The sequence below is a fragment of the Rhinopithecus bieti genome, unplaced genomic scaffold, assembly GCF_001698545.2.
Source record: "Rhinopithecus bieti isolate Rb0 unplaced genomic scaffold, ASM169854v2 scaffold_19114, whole genome shotgun sequence".
NCBI lineage: Eukaryota > Metazoa > Chordata > Mammalia > Primates > Cercopithecidae > Rhinopithecus > Rhinopithecus bieti.
In genome coordinates, this window is record NW_016809444.1 from 145,312 (window position 1) to 167,850 (window position 22,539).

The 22,539-nt window shown below is 41.8% G+C and overlaps 1 protein-coding gene and 1 long non-coding RNA gene across 5 annotated transcripts in view; one reads left to right on the forward strand and one right to left on the reverse strand.

Moving 5' to 3' along the window:
• Positions 1–14,498: 14,498 nt before the first annotated feature.
• Positions 14,499–22,539, reverse strand: ERVMER34-1 (endogenous retrovirus group MER34 member 1, envelope). 4 transcript variants are annotated; one of them, XM_017889342.1, is made up of 3 exons: positions 22,527–22,539; positions 21,872–22,011; positions 14,499–16,933 (listed from the first exon to the last, which is right to left on the reverse strand). In XM_017889342.1, exon 3 carries the CDS (start codon positions 16,477–16,479, stop codon positions 14,788–14,790), a length of 1,692 nt encoding a protein of 563 aa, XP_017744831.1. In that variant the 5' UTR covers positions 16,480–16,933; positions 21,872–22,011; positions 22,527–22,539; the 3' UTR covers positions 14,499–14,787. The 4 variants fall into 4 exon arrangements, with proteins under 4 accessions (XP_017744831.1, XP_017744832.1, XP_017744830.1 ...); XM_017889343.1 differs by lacking the exon at positions 22,527–22,539 and adding an exon at positions 22,363–22,443; XM_017889341.1 differs by lacking the exon at positions 22,527–22,539 and adding an exon at positions 22,324–22,385.
• Positions 22,409–22,539, forward strand: part of LOC108540327 (uncharacterized) — a 28,202-nt gene continuing 28,071 nt past the window's right edge. Inside the window, exon 1 of the long non-coding RNA XR_001888641.1 lies at positions 22,409–22,478. This is a non-coding gene — a long non-coding RNA (uncharacterized LOC108540327). The remainder of the gene's footprint in view (positions 22,479–22,539) is intronic.

A 22,539-nucleotide genomic window follows, 5' to 3' on the forward strand; every position in this document is an offset into this window, starting at 1 on the left:
AGGGGGGGGAGGGGGGGGAGGGGAGGATTTCCTTCCAGTCCACTCCTTTTCACCCAAAGGTAACCGCTCGCCTGACTTCTAACGGCATAGAGTAGTATCCTTGGGTTTGTACATTGTACATGGGACCATTTCAGCATATGATTTTTTGTGTCTGGTTTCTTTAACTCACTATTTCAGTCATAAGGTTCATCCATATTTTGAGTATAGTCACAGTGTGCTCATGAGGATGCTGCAGTGCATTCCATTTTGTGAATACACCACAATTTATATTCAACCAATTATTGATAGGCATTGGAGTAGTCTACATTTTGGAACTATTAAATATATTGCTGCTATGAACATTGTAATAAACGTCTTTTGATGAACATGATGAAAGATGATTGCATTTCTGTGCGGTATATACCTATCAATGGAATTCTTGGATTATAGGTTATACTATGTTCAAATTTAGTAGATATTAAATATTTTAAAACGGTTTTTCAAAGTGTTTGAGCCAATTTACACTTATCAGAAATGTATGAGTATTCCAGTTGTTCCACATCTCATCAACACTTGGTATTTTCCATCTTTTTTCATTTTAGTCATTTTGGTGGGTGATAATTGTGCTTCAGGTGATTTTAATTTGCAGCTCCCTGATGATTAATGAAGTTGAGCACCTTTTCATCTCTTTATTGGCTATTAAGAAATAACTTCATGAAGTGTCTGTTAAAATTTGTGCCCATTTTTAGTGTCTTTTAAATTTGTATTTTCCTAACATTTGATTATGAAAAATTTCAAATATTTAGCAAAGTTTAAAGAGTTTTACAGTAGCGTCTGTAAGCCTACCACATAGATTATTCTACTATTAACATTATATAACACTCGCTTTAGGATATTTCTACCTTTCCCTATATCTATCTTAATGTTGTTGCATTTCAAAGTAAATCGCAAACAGCAATACATATTTGGCCATTTAAATATTAATATTTCAGCACGCATATCATTAACTAGAATTTAATACTTCAGGTTTCTTTTGATTTAAATTTACATGAAATGAAATGCACAGATCTTTAGTGTATATATTTGCTGAGTTTTGACAAATGCATTCATTAATATAACCCAAACTTCTATCAAGTATAGAACATACTATCACCCCAGAAAGTCCTTCGTGCTCCTTCCCATTTCCACTTTCCCAGGGACAACCAACATTCTAATTTTTTTCCCCACTGTAGATTAGATTTGCCTGTTTCAGAAGATCATATAACTGGAATCACACAGTATGTTCTTCTGTATAAGGCTTCTTGCACTCAGCATCCTGTATTTGAGATTTATTCATAATGTTGCATGTGTCAATAACGTATTCCTCCTTATTTCTGAGTAATATTCCATTGGATGAATATATCACAACTTGTTTATCCATTTTAAGAAGATTTTTAAAAATCATTTTATTGAAGTATGTTTGGCATGCTAAAAAGCTATACATATTCAATGTACACAACTTGATAAGTTTGTAGATAAGTGTACACCCTTAAAACCATCAGCACCATCTATGCCATGAACCTAATCCATCACCTCCAAAAGTTTTCTCCTGACCTCTTTATTATTATTATTGATAATAACACTTAACATGGGGGGAGGGAAAGAGAGGGAGAAAAGTTGGAAAAACTGTTGGATACGGTGCTCAGTACCCAGCTGAAGGGATCATTTGTACCCCAAACCTCAGCATCACGCAATACACCCAGGTAACAAGCCCGTACATGTACCCTGAATCTAAAATAAAAATTGAAAAAAAAATAATTTAAAATAACACAATGTAAGATATATCCTCTTAGCAAATTTTAAGTATACAGTATTATGTTTTGTTTTAGAATTCTGAATATTCATCCTTTGTCAAGTATATATGTTGCAAATATTTTCCCCCATTTGGTTCCTTTTCATTCTTTTAATGGTATCTTTTGAGGAAAACTTTAATTTTGAAATATCTAATTCATTAGTTTTAACAGTATTTTCTGTTTTTATTTAAGAAATCTCTGCCTACTCCAGGTTATAAAGTTTCCTCCTTTTTTTTTTTTTTTTGAGACAGAGTCTCTGTGTCACCAAGCTGGAGTGCAGTGGTGCGATCTCGGCTCACTGCAATCTCTGCCTCCCGGGTTCATGCAGTTCCCCTGCCTCAGCCTCCTGAGTAGCTGGGACTACAGGCACCGCACCACCATGCCCAGCTAATTTTTGTATGTTAGTAGAAACAGGGTTTCACCATGTTGGCCAGGATAGTCTCCATCTTCTGACCTTGTTATCCACCAGTCTCGGCCTCCCAAAGTGCTGGGATTACAGGCATGAGCCACCATGCCTGGCCCCCAAAAAGCTTTAATGTTTTAGTTTGCTCATTTAGATCTGCAATCCGTTTGGAATTGATTGTTGTGAATAGGGACATAGAGGTAGGTCCAGATGTCTTTTGTTTCTGTGTGGATAGCTAATCGATCCAGCATGTTTATTCAAAAAATCCGTTTTCCCACTTGCAATTGTCATAAGTCAAGTGACCACATATGTGTGGTCCTATCTCCTGACTCTGTTTTGTTCTATCAGTTGGTTTTTCTATCTTTACAACAATGCCAAACTGACTTCATTACTTAGCTTTATAGTAAGCCTTAATAGTGTATCAGTGAACCTAATTTTCAATGTAATTAAATTTAAATTTAAATAGCCACCTCGCTATTGGCTACTGTATTGGACAGCACAGATATAGAACATTTCTATCCTGGCAGAAAGTTCTACTGGATAACACTGTTCTAGAAAGCATCTAGAAGCCAATCCCAGATGCTTCATTTTATAGCTGCATGCTGGGCTGCTCTTCAAAAATATATATGTAAAACCTTTTTTCGAAAACTCAGAACGCAGCCTCCTATAGTTATGACACCAATTCTTTTAACCTTGCACTTTTTGCAATACAAATATTCTGTCAGGTGTGGGAGAGCTTAGTGATTTGGGAAACATTTTCTTTGATCAGACACCAAAAAATAGTAGCCTCAAATCATAGGAAAAAATTCCTGCTGAATTACCATTACTTGTAGTTCATTACCTGCTCTCATCCAAGGTCACACTTAATTCTCTTACTGCTCCAGGAAAGCCCTGGCCTGTCACTAGCTGTGTTTGAGAGAGCTTGCCTTCAGACTTGCAATCAGGGGTCTGAGTCAGATCTGGCTCCCATAAGGGATTCCTCAAGCCATATGGTCCTAGTCTATCAGTGACACTGTAGACTTGTGACTGTAAAATGATGCATTATACTTATTTTATCCTTGAGATGTTACTTTAAAAATTATGCGTATTTATTTCTCCCTATAATGTTTGTATTTGATAACTCTTTCTTTTCCAATGTTTTGTGTTTTACACTACTGTGATGGCTATTTTATCATCAATTTCCAGACTGCAGTCTAGCCCAGGGCTTTATTTTTATTTTTAGAGACTGGGTCTTGCTGTGCTCCACCCAGACTGGAGTGCAGTGGTGCAATCATAGCTCACTCCAACCTCAGCCTTCTGTAGCCGAGGGCTTTAGTCATGATCTAAATCTCCATTGGGCAACAAAATGTTTGTGGAGCACTTAGTCTGTGAGAGGCACTATGCAAGGCCCTGGGGAGATGATGACAAATAACAGATCACTGTTACCATTGAATAGCTACTATAGTCCAAGCTCTTGTATTTGTTATTTTACATGATCATAACAACTCTGCAAAGGTAAATGTTGCTGCTTCATTTTCAAGATGATAAAGCTAAGATTGTGGAGTTGGGGGAGTCAAACTCCTGTAGACAGTAAGTGCTGGAGCTGAGATTTAAGCTATGAATTCACCCTTACAGAAATGGGCCCTTTGAGAAGACCCTGAATGTGAATGTGGTGGCTTGGATCTCTAGCTGCTACCCTGGGCCACAGGGGTGAGGATCACATCCTACACATTATGGTCTGAATTGCACCCCCCTCAGATTCATAGGTTGAAGTCCTAACTCCCAGTACCTCAGAATGTGATCTTATTTGGAATGTGGCCTTTCAGTTGTAAATAGTTAAGATGAGGTCATACCGGAGTAGGGTATGACCACTTTGACTGGTGTCCTTATAAAAATGGGAAATGTGGACACAGAGAGATAAATACAGGAAGAATGTGATATGAACATGAAAATGAAGACAGAGGTACTTCCACAAGCCAAGGAATGCCAAAGGTTCATAGCAAACCCCCGGAAGCTAGAGGGGAGTCAGGGAACAGATTGGTGCTCATAGTTCTAGGAGGAACCAACCCTATCAATAGCTGATCTCAGAATTCTAGCCCCTAGGACTGTGAGATGATACATTTCTGTTGTTGAAGATACCAGTTTGTGGTACATTGTATGGCAGGCTTAGAAAACTAACACACTAAGGGCCGGGCGCTGTGGCTTACACCTGTAATCCCAGCACTTTGGGAGGCTGAGGCGGATGGATAACTTGAGGTCAGGAGTTTGAGACCAGCCTGACCAACATGGTGAAACCCCATCTCTACTACAAATACAAAAAATTAGCTGGATGTGCTGGTACACATCTGTAATCCAGGCTACTCAGGAGGCTGAGGCAGGAAAACAGCTTGAACTTGGGAGGCGGAGGTTGCAGTGAGCCGAGATCATGCCATTGCACTCCAGCCTGGGCCACAAGAGCAAAACTCTGTCTCAAAAAATAAAATAAATAAAAAGAAGAAAACTAACATACTAGGGACGGCTGAGAAACTCACACACTAGGATGGCTGAAAAACTCTCACACTAGGGATGACTGAGAAACACACACACTAGGGATGAAGTGGAAGGAACTTGAGACCCTGAGGATGCTATGAAGCACAGTCTCTACATCAGCACTAGTCTGAACAAAAATGAAAATTTTCTTATTTACAGGACTACTATTAGGGCCTCTGTTATTTGCATTCAAATCTAAATGACACTTAGGATAAAGACCAAACACCTAATTATGACATACTAGGCCCATCAAGAGTTGGCCCTTGCCTTCTTTTCTACCTTCCCCTTTCTGACCCCGCATATGCTTCAGTCATATAGGACTACTCTACTCCTAAAGCTATCTCCCCACTACTTTCATCTGTGCACACTTCTTCCTCTCCTATAAGTGATATCTTTCTTATCATTTTCCCTCTGCATGTGTATTATTTATTTATTTTGTTAAGCCTTCTTAGCTTGGCCACATCTTAACATAGGTTTTATGTCCTCCAGAATTCCTTCCCTGACCTCATCAGGCTAGATCTCTTATCTCATGGTACCAGTGCTTCCTGTTATCATAATGTTTACCAATTACATTGTAGATTGTAAATTTCTTTTAGAGCTCAGTGCCTATTTCATCATAAATACTCATTAAATCTTTGCTCAGTGGCTGAAAGAACACTACTGTTTTTCCTTGGCCTTCTATGGAAAGGTATTCTCTGAATTTCTAAAAAATAAGATCTTATAGATATTTTTAATGAACAGCTCAAAAACAAACTGAAGATAGCAATAAAATGAATCATCTGGTACTGGCTTCTAGATGTCTTCTAGAATAGTGCTGTCAATAGATTTTCTGTGAGGAGGGAAATGTTCTGTATTTGTACTGTTCAATATAGTAGCTCCTAGCCCTATGACTAATTACAATAAAATAAAGTTAAATTAAAAATTTAGTTCTTTGGTATGAAAGACTGAATAATGGCCTCCAAATATATCCACATCCTAATCCTGGGAACCTGTGATTATTAGTTCAATGGCAGAAGGGATTTTGCAGATGTAATTAAACTAAGGATCTTGAGATGGGGAAATTATCCTGGGTTATTTGGGTGGGCACTAAATGTAATTGCAGGTGTCATTACATGAAGGACACAGAAGGAGATTTTATTACAGGCCAAAAGAAGGCAATGTGACAACTGAAGCAAGAGGCCATGCTGCAGGCTTTGAAGACAGAACTGGAGTAAGGGGCCTCCAGTCAAGGAATGCGTGCTTGTGCAAGACTAGGTTGAAAACAAAACAAAAAGAATGCATAAAATGCAACTCTAGAGTCTGGAAAAGGTAAAACAAAACAAAACAAAACAAAGCCTCCAGAGGGAGTGTGACCCTGCTGTCACCTTGATGATAGCCTAGCAAAACTGATTTTAAACTTCTGGCCTCCAGAACTGTAAAACAATAAATGTATGTTGCTTTGAGCCACCAGGTTTGTGGTAATTTATTATGGCAGCCATTAGAAATTAATAGATTCAGCAGAATTGGCCACATTTCCAGAACACATCCTAGATAGTGCAGCTCTAGAGTTTTCTGCTTGCCACAGACACGTATGTGGGAGATCTCTGGGATGCTACATGTTTCAGACTTTAGACATTCTGAATATTAATTTGCTACATTCGTACATGAATCTATGGTATAATTGTTTTGTATATGGAAACCAAGGCTAGAAAGTTCACCTATCTTCTGCTAAAGCAGAACACTAGGACTATAGTAAATCAAGGCCTTTCTTCGACACTGTAATCCATTACTTTTTACTACTCAAGACCATTTATAAATGGCCTCATTTTCTCATGAAAATGAGAGGTGTTTTTCACCAAAAGAAGTGTTTGTTTTGTTTTCATCCAAGAGAGGTGTTCCAGTTCAATTCACCTTTGGAACAGGTGAATTGAACCAGAAACATCATCAAGTCAGATACAAATCACATTTCTTTGATATATGTCTCATTTAATAAAAAAATGACTTTGATGTCTTAGGTTTGCTTGGTGTGTACATCTACAGTCCAGGCAGGAGCATATCTAAGGTGTGGAGGTAAAAGAGGCTCATCTCTAATCTCTGCCTTAAAAGGCTCCACACACAATAACCCTCACAGCAGTACAGCTGTTATAATTTGAGGCATTGCATTGCAGAGTTCAGCTTTGTGCCTCTCTACCTGTCTGCACACATGTGAAAGTTTTATAATGGGTAATAGTTGTTAGCAAAATGTAAGTCCTGTTTTCCTTGGAGATGGTAAGAGGAAAAAGTAACCACTAAACAAATTCCATTAAAGCAATTACTACAATGCCTTGTATTATAATCCTTAACACTCTAGTTAATGTTAACTAGTTGGGAAAGGACGTTCATAGCCTACCCACTGCCATTAAAAGTTTTTTTCTTGTCTTAAAATATACATAACACAAAATTTATCTTTTTAACCATTTTCAAGCGTCATTTCCATGGCATTAAATAGACTCACAATGTTGTCCAACCACGACCACTTCCACTTCCAGAACTTTTTCATTATCCCAAACTGAAACTCTGTGCCTGTTAAATAATAACTCCCCGTTTCCTGCTCCCCCCAGCCCTGGCAATCACTATTTCTACTTTCTGTTTCTATGAATTTGACTATTCTGGGTAACTTATATAAGTGGAACCGTATAGTATGTGTCCTTTTATGTCTGGTTCATTTCACTCAGCATGATGTTTTCAAGGTTCATCCATGTTATAACATGTGTCAAAATTTTCTTACTTTTTAAGGCTGAATTATATTCCATTGTATGTATTGACCACATTTTGTTTATCCATTCATCTGTTGATGGATATTTGGGTTGTTTCCTCCTTTTGGCTGTTGTGAATAATGTTTCTTTGAACACTGGTGTACATGCTGGTGTATTTTATTAGTGAGCTACACAAACCTATTAACCAGAGTTTGCATAAAATGAGAAACAGATTTAAAGTCTCCCCTAAATAAGTGGTTATACAATTTGGTCATACATTAGAATTACTGGGGGTTTTAAAAGGTTCCCAGTATCTATGTTGCACCCCTGAAAAATTATGTGAGATTACCTGGGAGTGGGACCCAGGCATCAATGCCTTTGGTAAATCTTACCTGTTGATTCCACTGTGCAGCCAAGTTTGAGAACTAGTGCCCTAAACAATTGCCTCATAAATATCATTTCATCTAAGGCTCTTTTCCTTTCCCTACAATCTTTAAACCACACTCAGATTTCCCATACTTATAAATCCAATTTAGCTGAATTAAATTCATTGTCATGTTTCACCAAAGCAGTTACTCATAATTTAAGCTTAAGGGGGAAAATCTCAGCTCTGTATAAAATTATTAAGGAAATGTTTGCTCTTATCAGCAATAGGATGCATATAGTCAAAAATGTTTTAAAAATTTAATCTACTAATGAAACTTCAACACATTTTAATTGCAGGACTGAGAATTAACTTTTTATTTTTATTTATTTACTTTTTATTTTTTTGAGATGGAGTCTTGCTCTGTCACCCAGGCTGGAATGCAGTGGTGCAATCTCAGCTCACTGCAACCTCTGCCTCCAGGGTTCAAGCAATTCTCCCTGCCTCAGCCTCCCGAGTAGCTGGGATTACAGGCGCCTGCCACCCCACACGGCTAATTTTTGCGTATTTATAGATATGTGGTTTTGCCATGTTGGCCAGGCTGGTCTTGAACTCCTGACCTCAGGTGATCCGGTCGCCTTGGCCTCCCAAACTGCTGGGATTACAGGTGTGAGCCACCATGCCTGGCCACAAAATTAACTCTTACTAATACAATTATTAAATATTGCCTTGGGAATGTCACGCTAATGTAATTTTATAGGAAAGAAAGAAAACACCATTATTTGCAGGTGACACAATTGAAATGCTTAGAAAATTCAAAAGAATCAGCTTTCAAAAAGTCCTGAAGGCATACAAATAAGTTAATGGCAAGAAAAAGAGATAATCCTTATGTAGGATCCTTGTATAACCTTGTATACCAGCTGAAAAATAAGAGATCCAATGTATAACAACCACAAAAATTAAAATACTTAAAACAAAAGATGCAGTACACATTTATTTGTTTAATTATAAACCATATTGGACAATGCTTCAGAAAGTGGCTTGTAGAACAGGCTGCTTAGGGGATTATCCTGGCTTCCAGCACTTAGTAGCTGTGAGAACCTGGGGAGTTATTTAACCTCTCTGTGCCTGAGTGCATCTATCTATAAAGTGGGGAAATAATAGTACCTACTGCATAGTATTAGAAGGATTAGATGAGTTTAAAATCTACAGTGCTTAGAACAGTCCCTGCTACAATAGCATCATTTCAGTGTTAGCTTTTAGTTTTATTATGAGGAGTCTTTTGAGAAAGGAATTAACTACATAGAGGGCTATAGCGTATGGTTGAATAGAGTGAGTTTGTAGGTGTGAAGGGAGACAGAAAATAAATACACAGTGCATGACTGGGTGCAAAAGAAACAAGTCTGTAGCTTGAGACTAAATATTTTATATATTTGTCCTCCCTATATAATATGAGATTGCGTGAATGAGTATAAGATTTCTACATCAATACAACTCCAGTTAAATACAGAGAATGCTAAATATTGTATAAAGGGAATTTATAAAATTCACATGGAAAATAAATGGATTTAAATATAAAATAATATTTGAACAAGAAGGGCTGTTATCAGCTTTTAAAGCCTATTATGCAGCACTTACAAAACAGTAGTGGCATAGTAAATACTACTTCAAGAACTAAGAATCTAGAAACAACTCCAAGTTTAAAGAAAGCAAGAGGAAACATGGCTGTATAAGATTTTTCAAAACTCAAGGGGATGTAAATATATATCCTATGTATACACAATTTGTATGTATACACATATACACAATTAGTTTTCTATATATTATATATAGTGTATATATATACACTATATATACATATATATATACACACACACACATGACTGTGCCCAACTAATTTTAAATTTTTAAAAATTTTCACTTTTTGTGAAGACAGAGTCTTGCTGCCTTGCCCAGGCTGGTCTTGAACTCTTGACCTCAGGTGATCCTCCCACTTTGGCCTCCCAAAATGCTGGGATTATAAGCATGAGCCACCATGATTGGCCAATATAGTTGAATAATTGGATAGAAACTTGAAAAGTACTCCAAAGGCCTTAAACATTAAAAAAAAAAATAGGGAACCATTAGAAAACAATTTTCAAAGCAAAGCTATGAAAGAAAAATTAATTTCTTTCTGCTTTGAAAACCTCGGTGGCAACAGACTGGAATATCTGAAACAGACTGGAATATCAGACTGGAATATATATTACAATTTTAAGTATCTGTAAACTGGGACACAAAAGCACAATAACAGAATAGGAAGCTTTAAAAATCAAGTGTGACCGAAAAATTGATCCATCTCCACTTCCATCCTGAACATGGTGTGTCTTGCTTTAACTTCTGAAATAGCTCCTACTCGAATAGGTTTCTCTGCTTTTACCCTTGCCTTCCTAAAAGTCCGTGCTCCACGTAGAAAGCCGGGTAATCGTTTTTAAAGAACTTAATAAGACAGGGTCAAGTCTCACACTTAATACTCTCCATTGCCTTCCCAGTGCACTAAAATAAAATCCAAATCCCTACACATGGTTCATAAGGTTTCACATGACCACTCACCTTATGCCAGCCTACTTCAGCCATTGATAGGTCCTGTGCTGGGTCCCACCTGAGTCTTTGTACCAACTGTTTCTTACTTTTTCATTTTTTTTTTTTTTTTTTTTTTTTTTTTTTTTTGAGATGGAGTCTCACTCTTGTTGCCCAGGCTGGAGTGCAATGGTGCAATCTCGGCTTACTGCAACCCTCGCCTCCCTGGTTCAAGCGATTCTCCTGCCTTAGCCTCCCGACTGGCTGGGATTACAGGCAGACACCGCCGCGCCTGGCTAATTTTTTGTATTTTTAGTAGATACGGGGTTTCTCCATGTTGGTCAGGCTGGTCTCGAACTCCTGACTTCAGGTGATCTGCCCACCTGGGCCTCCCAAAGTGCTAGGATTACAGGTGTGAGCTACTGCGCCCGGTCACGTTTTTTTTTTTTCCCCCCAGGATGGAGTTTCGCTCTTTCCCCGGGGCTGGAGTGAAATGGCGACCTCAGCTCATTGTAACCTCCGCCCCACAGGTTGAAGCGATTCTCCTGCCTCAGCCTCCTGAGTAGCTGGGATTATAGGTGCCCACCACCATGCCTGGCTAATTTTTTTTGTATTTTTAGTAGAGATGGGGTTTTGCCATGTCGGCCAGGCTGGTCTCCAACTCCTGACCTCAGGTCATCCACCCCGACTTGGTGGATGGGATTACAGCCTCCCAAAGTGCTGGGATTACAGGCCTGAGCCACCATGCCTGACCTCTATCAGCAGTTTCTTTTGTCTGGAATGCTCTTCACAATCCCCCATCTTTACAAGACAGGATTCTTCACATACTTTAGATTCCAGCCTATATAGTTCTTTCTCTGAGAAGCTTTATCTGAGCCCTCAGTTTAAAGTAATAAAAACAAAACAAAACAAAGACTAGAGGCTGGATGTGGTGGCTCACACCTGTAATCCTAGCACTTTGGGAGGCTGAAGCAGGTGGATCACTCAAGCCCACAAGTTGAAGACTAGACTAGACTGGGCAACATGGTGAAACCCCGTCTCTATCCGCAAAAATACAAAAATTAGCTGGGCATGGTGGTGCATATCTGTAGTCCCAGCTACTTGGGAGGCTGAGGTGGGACGGCTGCTTGAGCCCAGGAGGCAGAGGTCAGAGTGAGCCATGGTTGCCACTGCACTCTAGACTGGGTGACAATGTGAGACCATGCCTAAAAACAACAACAAACCTAAAACAAAACCAAATGTATTTCTGTATGCCAGGCAGTTTCTAACACTTTACATACAAAACTCAAAATATTCTCACAAGAACCCAATAAGAGAGATTCTATTATCATTTCCATCTTATAGCAAGAAAACTGAATCCCAGCAAAGTTGGGTAAAAATCTCAATATACAGCAAGAAAGTAGCTTATAAGTGCCTTTATTTAATTGCTGTGCTCTGCTGCCTGTACAAGTAGCCTTCCTTCTACTCTCAATCATATCACTGTTTTTATTTTCACTATGGCACTTTTAAAAGTGTGATTTTTAAAATTTGTGACTTGTTTCTACTGATAGAATGTCTGTCTTGTTCACTGCTATATGTCCAATACCTAGAACAATGACTAGCAAAGTGGAAATACTTAATACTCTCTCACTCTCTCTCTCTCTCTCTCTCTCTCTCTCTCTATATATATATAGTGTGTGTGTGTGTGTGTGTGTTAGATGGAGTTACACTCTTGTTGCCCAGGCTGGAGTGCAATGGCACAATCTCAGCTCACTGCAACCTCCTCCTCGCAGGTTCAAGCAATTCTCTCACCTCAGCCTCCGGAGTAGTTGGGATTACAGGCACCCACCACCATACCCCAGCTAATTTTTGTGTTTTTAGTAGACCTGGGGTTTCACAAATACCCAATACTGAAAGTTGCATTATCTTGTAATGGCTTTTCTAGTTTCAATGCATATTGCATAACAAACACAGGAAGTCCTATATCTTTCAGCTCAAGGAGTCTTTCTCTTGTGACCTGTATTGCTGAAGTTTTTCTTACCTTCTCGTGTGTGTGTGTGTGTGTGTGTGTGTTTTGAGACAGAGTTTCGCTCTTGTTGCCTAGGCTGGAGTGCAATGGTGTGATCTCGGCTCACTGCAATCTCCGCCTCTTGGGTTCAAGTGATTCTCTTGCCTCAGACTCCTGAGTAGCCAGGATTACAGGCATGCACCATCAGGTCTGGCTAATTTTGTATTTTTTTTTTTTTTTTTTTTAGTAGAGATGGGGTTTCTCCACATTGGTCAGGCTGGTCTCAAACTCCCAACCTCAGGTGATCCACCTGCCTTGGCCTCCCAAAGTGCTGGCATTATAGGCATGAGCCACTGCACCCAGCCTACCTTCTTTTGATATCAACATTACTATGAACAATAAACCCATCTATAAGGGCTCTATTGTTCCAGAGTATGAGTTTTCTTTTCTTTTTCTTTTTGAGACAGGAGCTCACCCCATCACCCAGGCTGGAGTGCAGTGGCACAATCTTGGCTCACAGCAGCCTAGACCTCCCAGCCTCACGTGATCCTCACACCTCAGCCTCCTGGGTAGCTGGGACTGTAGGCACATGCCACCATACCTGGCTAATTTTTTGTAGAAACAGGGTTTCGCCATGTTGCCCAGACTGATCTCCAACTCCTGGGCTCAAGCGATCCACCTGCCTCAGCCTTGCAAAGTGCTGGAATTATAGGCATGAGCCACCACACCCAGTCTGTGTTTTGTTTGTTGCTGTTGTTGTTGTTGTTTTGCCACAGAATCTCACTCTGTTGCCAGGCTGGAATACAGTGGCATGATCTCGGCTCACTGCAACCTCCACTTCCTGGATTCAAGCGATCCTCCTGCCTCAGCCTGAGTGGCTGGGACTACAGGTGACTGCCACCATGCCCAGCTAATTTTTGTATTTTTAGTAGAGATGGGGTTTCACCATGTTGGCCAGGATGGTCTTGATTTCTTGACCTCGTGATCTGCCCACATTGGCCTCCCAAAGTGCTGGGATTACAGGCGTGAGCCACTGTGCCTGGCCATCTGTTTTCTTAATGTAACTTGAAATGATTATTCTGTTAATAAATTATCTGCTATATTCATAAATTTGTTTATATGCAACCTTAAAAAGGTAAGAATCTCATTGTCCATTCCTCTTACATGTAATTGCTTTCATTTGTGAATGGCTTTTCCTTTCTGTTTGCAAATACATATACATATCATTTCCCCTTTTTTAAAATAAAAATTAACATACTAGGTGGGGCACGGTGACTCATGCCTGTAATCCCAGCACTTTGGGAGGCTGAGGTGGGCGGATCATGAGGTGAGGAGATTGAGACCATCCTGGCTAACACGGTGAAACCTGTCTCTACTAAAAATACAAAAAATTAGCCAGGTGTGGTAGCGGGCACCTGTAGTCCCAGCTACTTGGGAGGCTGAGGCAGAAGAATGGCATGAACCCAGGAGGCAGAGGTTGCAGTGAGCTGAGATCAAGCCACTGCACTCCAGCATGGGCGAAAGGGCCAGACTCTGTCTCAAAAAAAAAAAAAAAAAAAAAAGATAACATACTAGGTACCCTGTTTTGCATCTTGCTATTTTTCAGTAATGGCATAATCTTTAGCAAGCCATTTACCCTTTGAGTTGATTCATCTGTAAAATATGAACACTGTGAGGATTAACTAGAAAGATGCATGTAAGGAACTCACCAGAGGACTGGGCAGAGTGAAGCATTTGATATAATAGATGCCACCTCAACACTCCCTACATCCTACTTCCACCTGCAGTCCATGTCGTAAGATGGCTAAAATGCATATCAGACTCACATTCCATTAGACCACTAAAATGCCCATGGGAAGTCAGGAAAGCTCAGATCATACCAGCCTAAATTATTTGTGGCTCTCTCTCTAAAGTAAGTTTTCAGTCGATTCTGATGACTAACCAATATTTATTCTTTGAGACAAATTTAAGGACATAGTCTTGTATATGCGTACATTGGATTCTTCTACTTCAACGAAAATCAAGGGAACAAAATTCTCTTATCTATTCAAACACACTCTTTCGTCTATCAAGAAGTCTACAAAGTGCTGTTGGGAGAAACTTTCCTGCTCCCAACTTAGTTCCAGTGTTTGGGGGCTTGCAAATTAACAGATTAATAGAAAGAACGTTTATTATATATGCATGCAAGAACACTATAAACAGCAAGGGGTAAGGGTTTACAGATCAACTTAATGGTGTGTGTCTTAAGGCTTCAGAGTGAAACTATGAAAAGTTCTGATAAGGCTTATTTACAATACCTTGGGAGATCCTAGTGCTAAGTGCCCTTATAAGAGGAACACTCGGAGGAGGGTTTTGGCAGCTGAATTCTCAGTAAAGCCTGCTTTACTCATCAAAGTTTAGCTAAGGCTTTTTTTCTGCAGCTGCTGTTTGTTCAGATATTCTCAAAGTAGACTTGTGTCATACTGATGGGTTGTTAGTCCCTTCATTGCCCTATTTGAAACTTGACATGAAGTTTCATTGACAAGGAGCTGTGCTGATTGCTGTGGAGATAAGGCTGGGTTCAGAGGTTGGGAGTTAAGGGATCTGCGAGATTTGTGAAAGACGTGAACATAGATTAGAACAAAGATGAATAAGCAGAAAAGAACAATTAAAAGCACATAGCCCCATGATCTGAACCAGTCTCCCACTTTTGCAAATAGGCCTTCCCAATCAAATAATGGTCCATTCTTCAGGTTCTCAGATATTTCATATAGATGTTGTATATCAGACATTATTGCTTCCGAATTATTTATATAGAGGCAACACTGTTTGCCAACAGTTCTACAAGCCGTTTGTCGTTGGGTGGTTGGTATATCCAAGACATGATCCTTTTGGGAGGCAGACGCTAAACTGCTAACTTTTGATTGGTGTGCTTCCAAGGTCTGCTTAGTGGCACTGATTTCCTGTTCCATTGCTTTGGAAATGTTTAGAATTGCCTTTTCTAAATCATAAGTTCCCAAACTTGGAAAAAGGGCCCTTATTGTTGAATTGTCCTTGGGGTTGCAATACAGAGGTGGATTGTCTGTGTCTCGTTGGATGCATCTATGTGGTGTTACTTTATGAATGAAGGATCTCAGGTTTGTAATTTGGCTAGCATTTAAGGTGAGGTATCTGGTGAGGGAAGGTACCAGATACCCAAGTCCACATCGTCCAGACCATTTAGGTGGAAACCCTTTGTACACCCCATTGCCGCATAACAAAAAGAGGCCAGAGTTGTTCACAGACAAGGTCAGATTGGAACCTGTGAGCCACCAGGTGGGGGTCTGGTGTCCATCATGACCTTTGTCATTAGTTATGTTGGCATCTGCACATCTCCATTTCCCATGTGCCTCTGTCAGGCCATAAGAGCAAAATAGGTTGCGAAATAGCTGGTACAGAAGGCCTTTGGTTTGGTTTTGGCAGCTATAAAGACAGGTGCCATTACCTGACCAGGTCAATCCAGAATTTCGATCTACCCATTTGTAGTCTTGGGTATTGGGTAGACCAATCAAGGGAACAGCTGAGCTGTTCCAGGTCTGGTTTGTGCAACCTGCAAACCAGGAACATTGTCTAGTGCCTAGGCAAACACTTGTATCATCATAATCATTCCTGGATTCATCTGTAACATCTATAGAAGGCATGAAGGTGCCATCTGTAAAATCAAACCATAATATTTGATTACAGTATTGTTTAGGTATATTACCTAGGAAGGGTCCAGTGCCATTTTTATTTTCTACACAAAGAGAAAAATTTCCCTCCAATAACCTTACTTGAGCGAAGGATAGACCTTGAGCTTCCATGGCGGCTTCCCAGTGCCAAGTCGCTTTACCATAGGAGGAAGTAGAGTGATTCTGTACTTCTGCTTGTGGATACCACACCCTTTTATACATCCATTGTCCAGAATAGGTCCACCAGGTGCTTGCACTGGCAGGAACAAAAACTAGTTCGGGTTGTTCTGCATTATCTAGATGCTCACATAGCCAGCAATTAGACTGATTAGTCAAGATAGATAGTGTTCGGAAAACTGGTGCAAGCAGGTGTTGAGCTTGTACTAGAGTTGTCAAAAAAGCAGTAAGGGTTAATTGAAGCAGGGCATAGTTTGAAAGGGAGACCATAGTGGAGGAACAGAGGGAAAACAGGCTAGGTTAAGACAAGCAAACTCCAGACAACGGAGATTCAATGAAAGGGGAGGGTTTTGTTTAAATTTCTAAGTCAGAGAATTTTCCAGGTCAGGGAGGGAAGATGTTTCAGCTAGTTGGAGATGGAGACGAAGTTCTTGGTCTGAGATACTGAGTAAAGCTGTCTACTTCATCTGCTCATGGAGCCTGTGAGTAGGTGCTGAAATTCCTCAATTTGAGGTAACCCACAGGCATGACCTTCCAGTTGTCATGTGATGATCTTGATCTAGCTTGCTGTGGCTTGTACAAATTCAGGAATTTTATTTTGATGGCTGTGTAGGTGGGTAGCACTACTTCATAAGGTCTCTTCTTTTTCCAGGGAGGTTATAATACATCTTTTCTTCTAAAAACTTTGATATACTTGATCACCTCGTTGAAAAGATGGCAGGGTCTGTTAGAGAAAGCCACATATTTTTACCTGTTGAAAACATGCTCCAAGTATACTAATTATTATATATAATTAATCATAGTTTTGAATTGTTCACTGAAGTCCCCACAATGCTCATTCAATCTATGAAAAGTTTTAGAGATGCCAGTAGGCACAGAGTAGCCAGAAACTATTTCAAAAGCAGTCAGTCCTCCTATTTGGCGTATTCGACCTTTTTTGTTTCTTATTTTTTGTAGAGATGGGGGTCTCACTTTGTTGCCCAGGCTGGTCTTGAACCCCTGGCCTCAACTGATCATCCTGTCTCAGCCTCCCAAAGTGTTGGAATTACAGCCATGAGCCACTGTACCTGGCCAGTATTCCAGATCTTTATAAGGACCAAGGATAATGCTTTTGGCTGAGTCCAGTTTATTGACAGATTTTTTCCTAGAGTTCATTTTATGTTTAGATTTTTAGGTTCCACTTGCCTTGAGGATTGAGGATAGTAGGGGGGATAAAATTTTAATGAATATCCAAGAGTTTTGCAAGGAAGTGATTTAATTCTGCTGTAAAGTGAGTTCCTTTATCTGATTCAATTCATAAAGGAATGCCAAAACAAGAAATAATCTCAGTTGTTAGTTTCCTTTCCACTGTTATGGCCTTAGCACATCTAGTTGGATAGCACAGTCCATCCATTAAACATGCAGTGAGAACAGTCTAAGGCTGGAGACAAATCTATAAAGTCCATTTAGAGTACCATAAAAGGCAATGTGGGTCTTGGAAGACTCTTTGTAGTATGCTTACCATACTCCAGAGTCTTGGTGAGATTTACGAGTACTGCACTGGGAAACAATTTGATCAGAAATGCTATGGATGCCAAGAGCCAACTGTCTTTTTGCTCTTTTGATCATCCTATTCACGTATATGTAAATACTTTAAAATTTTCTGTATACTAATTATGTTCTGACGTTTAGAAAACCTTTCCAGCTGAGGGCCAGGCACAGTGGGACACACCTGTAATCCGAGCACTTTGGGAGGCTGAGCCGGATGGATCACTTGAGGCCAGGAGTTCAAGAACAGCCTGACCAACATGGAGGAACCTCACCTCTACTAAAAATACAAAAATTAGCTGGTCATGGTGGTGTGCACCTGTGGTCCTACCTACTTGGGAGACCGAGGGAGGAAAATTGCTTGAACCTGGGAGGCGGAGATTCCAGTGACCCAACATCGCGCCACTGCACTCCAGCCTGGGTGACAGAGTGAGACTCTGTCTAAAAAACAAAACTCAAAACAAACAAACAAAACACCTTTCCAGCTGAGGAGATACTACCTTTCTTGGGGGCTAGCCAATTCTCAGAGATAACAAAGGGCCAACCAGGAGCATGTCGTTGATACACAAACTAATCCAGAGCCATACCTCCTCTATCTGGCCCTTACACACATGTAAGCAATTATCTGTCTGCCTTAATCATCCCAGGGCCACATGCTATGCAACTAGGGGACAACCTCTACAGTTTGAAATCCATTGAAATGATTTAAACTAGCCAATCCTAAGCTGTTCACCCTGCCCTGTCTCTTCTTTCCCATGGAGGTTAACACACATCCCTGGCCTTGAGTGGAACGAAATGACCCAGGCCACAAGCACATGACCAGTGGGACTGGAGGGTTCCTTGATGTGTTTGTCACCAAGGCCCGAATCTGGCTCTCTTAACAGAAAGGCAATTGACACTCATGGGCTCACTTAGCAAAACAGCTGCTTCTAATGGGGATTGCAGACTTCAAGAAACTGAGATGCAGCCAGGCACAGTGGCTCACGCCTGTAATCCCAGCACTTTGGGAGGCCAAGGCGGGCGGATCACATGAGGTCGGGAGTTCGAGACCAGCCTGACCAACATGGAGAAATCACATCTCTACTAAAAATACAAAATTAGCCAGCTGTGGTAGCACATGCAATCCCAGCTACTCAGGAAGGTAAGGCAGGAGAATTGCGTGAACCTGGGAGATGGAGGTTGTAGTGAGCCAAGATTAGGCCATTGCACTCCAGCCTGGGCAAAAAGATGGAAACTCCATCTCAAAAAAGAAACTGAGATGCATGAGCTGTGGACCAGGGAGCACTGCAGGGAGTAGTAGCAAACCCTGTAAAAAAAAAAAAAAAATCTTAAATCACCCTTTCTTGTGCCGCTTTTAAGGTTAACACAGTGCTTTAAGCAGAAGGGTAAAGTAAGTCTCCATAAAACCCAGAGAAGAGAATGTGAAGCTCCTCTTTGGAGGAGCTGGACTCCTGTCTGGAGTCGCAGCTGAACAATTTCCTTACAGTTTAAGCACCTTTGTGATATTTTTACATGTCACATATGATGCATTTAAACCTAACCTTAGTTTTGACAGTGCATTAAAACCAAGTGTTGGTATTTGACACTGTAGGCAGTAATGGTGCAGCAAAATAGTGTAAAGACTGCTTTTACCTGAGAACATCTGAAGACTGGCTGACTCTGGTCACGCCTCCCAGAACCAGATTTCAATGGGTATGGACATTTGAACTGTTACCTACTTAGGCCATGGAATGTCTCAGGTTACTCAAACTCAGCCACAAATGCCTTGCGTCACTTGCGTTCATCCTGATCTCAAAGGCAGGTGTGCACACTTACCAGCTGGCTATTGCTACCAATGGATTCCCAATTGTGCTGCCTTTGCCTAACCTCTACGTGCTCTCCCAGGCACAATCACAGAAACCTTCACTGAGATACTGAAATTAGCATTATTCACCCCACACACCTGTTTTTATTTACTCAGTTTTGACAAGCTTTTCCATGTTTATTGCTGTGAAAACAATGAGCTAGCTCTGGGTATTCTAGGACAACTTTCTTCCTCTCAGGTAAGTTCCATAGCATATATATATTTTTTTCTTTTCCCTCGGAGACAGGGTCTCACTCTGTTGCCCAAGCTGGAATGCAGTGGTGCAAACATGGCTCCCTGCAGCCTTGAACACCTGGGCTCAAGGGATCTTCCCACCTCAGCCTTCCCTATAGCTGGGACTACAGGCATGCACCACCATACCTGGCTTCTTTTTTTTTAAAATTATTTTAATAGAGACAAGGTCTGGCCATGTTGCCCAGGGTGGTCTCAAACTTCTAAGTTCAAGCGATCCTCTCATCTTGGCATCCCAAAGTGCTAGTATTACATACAGGTGTGAACCACCACACCTGGCCTCATAGCACATTTTTCATGTCAGTTGGATCCCGTGGCATCAGGCATGCTCCTATGCCCATGTAGTGACCTCAGTTGCCACCCTAATTGACAAAGCCATTAACCTTACAATAGGTTCTCTTATTTACCTTTGTTTCCCATTCTGTGTCAACTCTTACAATTCCATAAAAGAGTGCCTTTCTACTTGACAGATCAACCCCTCCTCATCTTGCAACTCTGTAATGCTCTAAACCTGTACCTCTCCCTGATGGAGAACCCCACTCCACATACACGTGATTACAGTCACAGAGTTGGCTTCTAACCCCCAAGAAGACCTCTTAAGACACTCCCTTGAGTCATCCACACTTACTCTGGGCCAGGTGTGGTGGCTAACACCTGTAATCCCAACACTTTGGGAGGCCGAGCCAGGCAGATCACCTGAGGTTGGGAGTTTCAGACCAGCCTGGCCAACGTGGTGAAACCTCATCTCTACCAAAAAATACAAAAATTAGCCAGCGTGGTGGTTTGTGCCTGTCTTCCTAGCTACTCGGGGATCACTTGAACTCAGGAGGTGGAGGTTGCAGTGAGCTGAGATAGTACCACTGCACTGCAGCCTGGGCAACAGAGCAAGGCTCTGTCTTAAACAAACAAAAAACAGACTTACTCTGTTCTGTGACAGCTCTTATAAACAAAATTTTCAGAAAGATAATAACTGGCTATGACATAGTGAGCTTGTACACTGGCGAAAGAGAAAACATACACTACTTACACTGACTAGATATACCCTGGGACTCTGCCATGTCCTTGGCAGTCTGGAAGCCCCATAGATGACGATGATGATGATTTGAGATGGAATTATTATTCTTACTATTATTAATTGAGATGGAATCTGTTCTCACTGTTGCTCAGGCTGGAGTGCAGTGGTGCGATCTCCGCTCATTGCAACCTCTGCTTCCCGTGTTCAATCTATTCTCCTGCCTCAGCCTCTCGAGTAGCTGAAATTACACGCATGCACCACCACGCCTGGCTAATTTTTGTATTTTTAGTAGAGATGGGGTTTCACCATGTTGGCCAGACGGTTCTCGAACTCCTGACCTCAGGCGATCCGCCCGCCTCGGCCTCCCAAAGTGCTGAGATTACGGGAGTGAGTCACTGCGCCCTACTCCCCACAGATTCTCGACCTCAGCAGATACTCCCATCACCAATGGGCATATAATTGCTATCCGATTACAGCTATTTATTTTCCTATATAAATTGTTATTGTTCATTGCACAACACTTAGGAAACTGATGGAGTATCTTTATGGAATGGTAGGACACAGAAAACTGCCAAATGGGCAGACAAAAATGGACTCCCTGTCTCTCCTCCACCCAGCTTGCGAACCTACCCTTATCTCTTACTCATGTTTATTGTCGGGCAAATGCCCCACAACCTAAAAAAGACATGGCTACCAAAGGGGGACAAGCAATTATGTTATGGATTAGACATGGGACCAAATGGACTTCTTTAGCTAGTGTGCTCACAAAGGGCAGACATAGGAGAGGCTCAAGAAAAAATAAAGCATTATACTTACAAGACCTAAAGACAGAAACCACGCCAGCCATACAGGGAAAGACACTAGGATGGTTATTAGGCAGCAGACCACCGTGAGGGAAAGGTTTGGAACACAGCCTCCATTGCCTTCTGTTAAGTGAGCCGGATTCAGACACCAGGAACCCTCCGGTCCCACTGGCCAGGTGCTCGGGACTGGGTAATTTCCTCCGCTCAAGGCTAGGAACATACCTGCGCTTGGAACTGAGGCTGCCGCACCTCCGCAGACTTAGAAGACGAATTCTTGGAGCCCAGGGTCTGCCGGGGTTGGGTTCCTGCCGCCGCGCGCGCTACCCGCCCGAAACCCGCTACAAAGTAGCGGCGCGTCTGCCCTGGGGAGGCAAAGCGCAAACTTGTTACCGCGCCGGGACCTGCCCCGGGATCCTCCCAGCTGCTCCGCAGGACGCAGCGCCTGTGCATCCCGCGGCCCTGGGACTGGCGCGGCCTTCCGCCCCCTGGGCCGCCGAGGGCTGCTCTACCCCTCCGTTCTGGCCGTGGGGAGCAGAGGAGCTCGGGGCGGGCAAAGCTCGAGGGGACACTGGGAGAGCCCAGACCCTGCCTGGGAGCACTCCCAGCCAGAGTCCAAAGGGCAGAGACGCACTCACAGCGCAACTCCTCGGGACAAACTGGCCGACGATCCCCACCTGGCCAGAAGACCAAGAAGGCGCGCGGCGGGAACTGACCGGAGCGGGGACGCACGAGGGCCGGGAAGTTCCCGGGCTGGGGCGGGGCGGGGCGGGGCACCGCAGGGCAGATTGCCGGATTCAGGCACCAGGAACCCACTCGTCCAACAGGCCAGGTGCTCCGGGGCTGGGTAATTTCCTCCCGCTCAAGACTAGTAACATACCTGCACTTTGGGC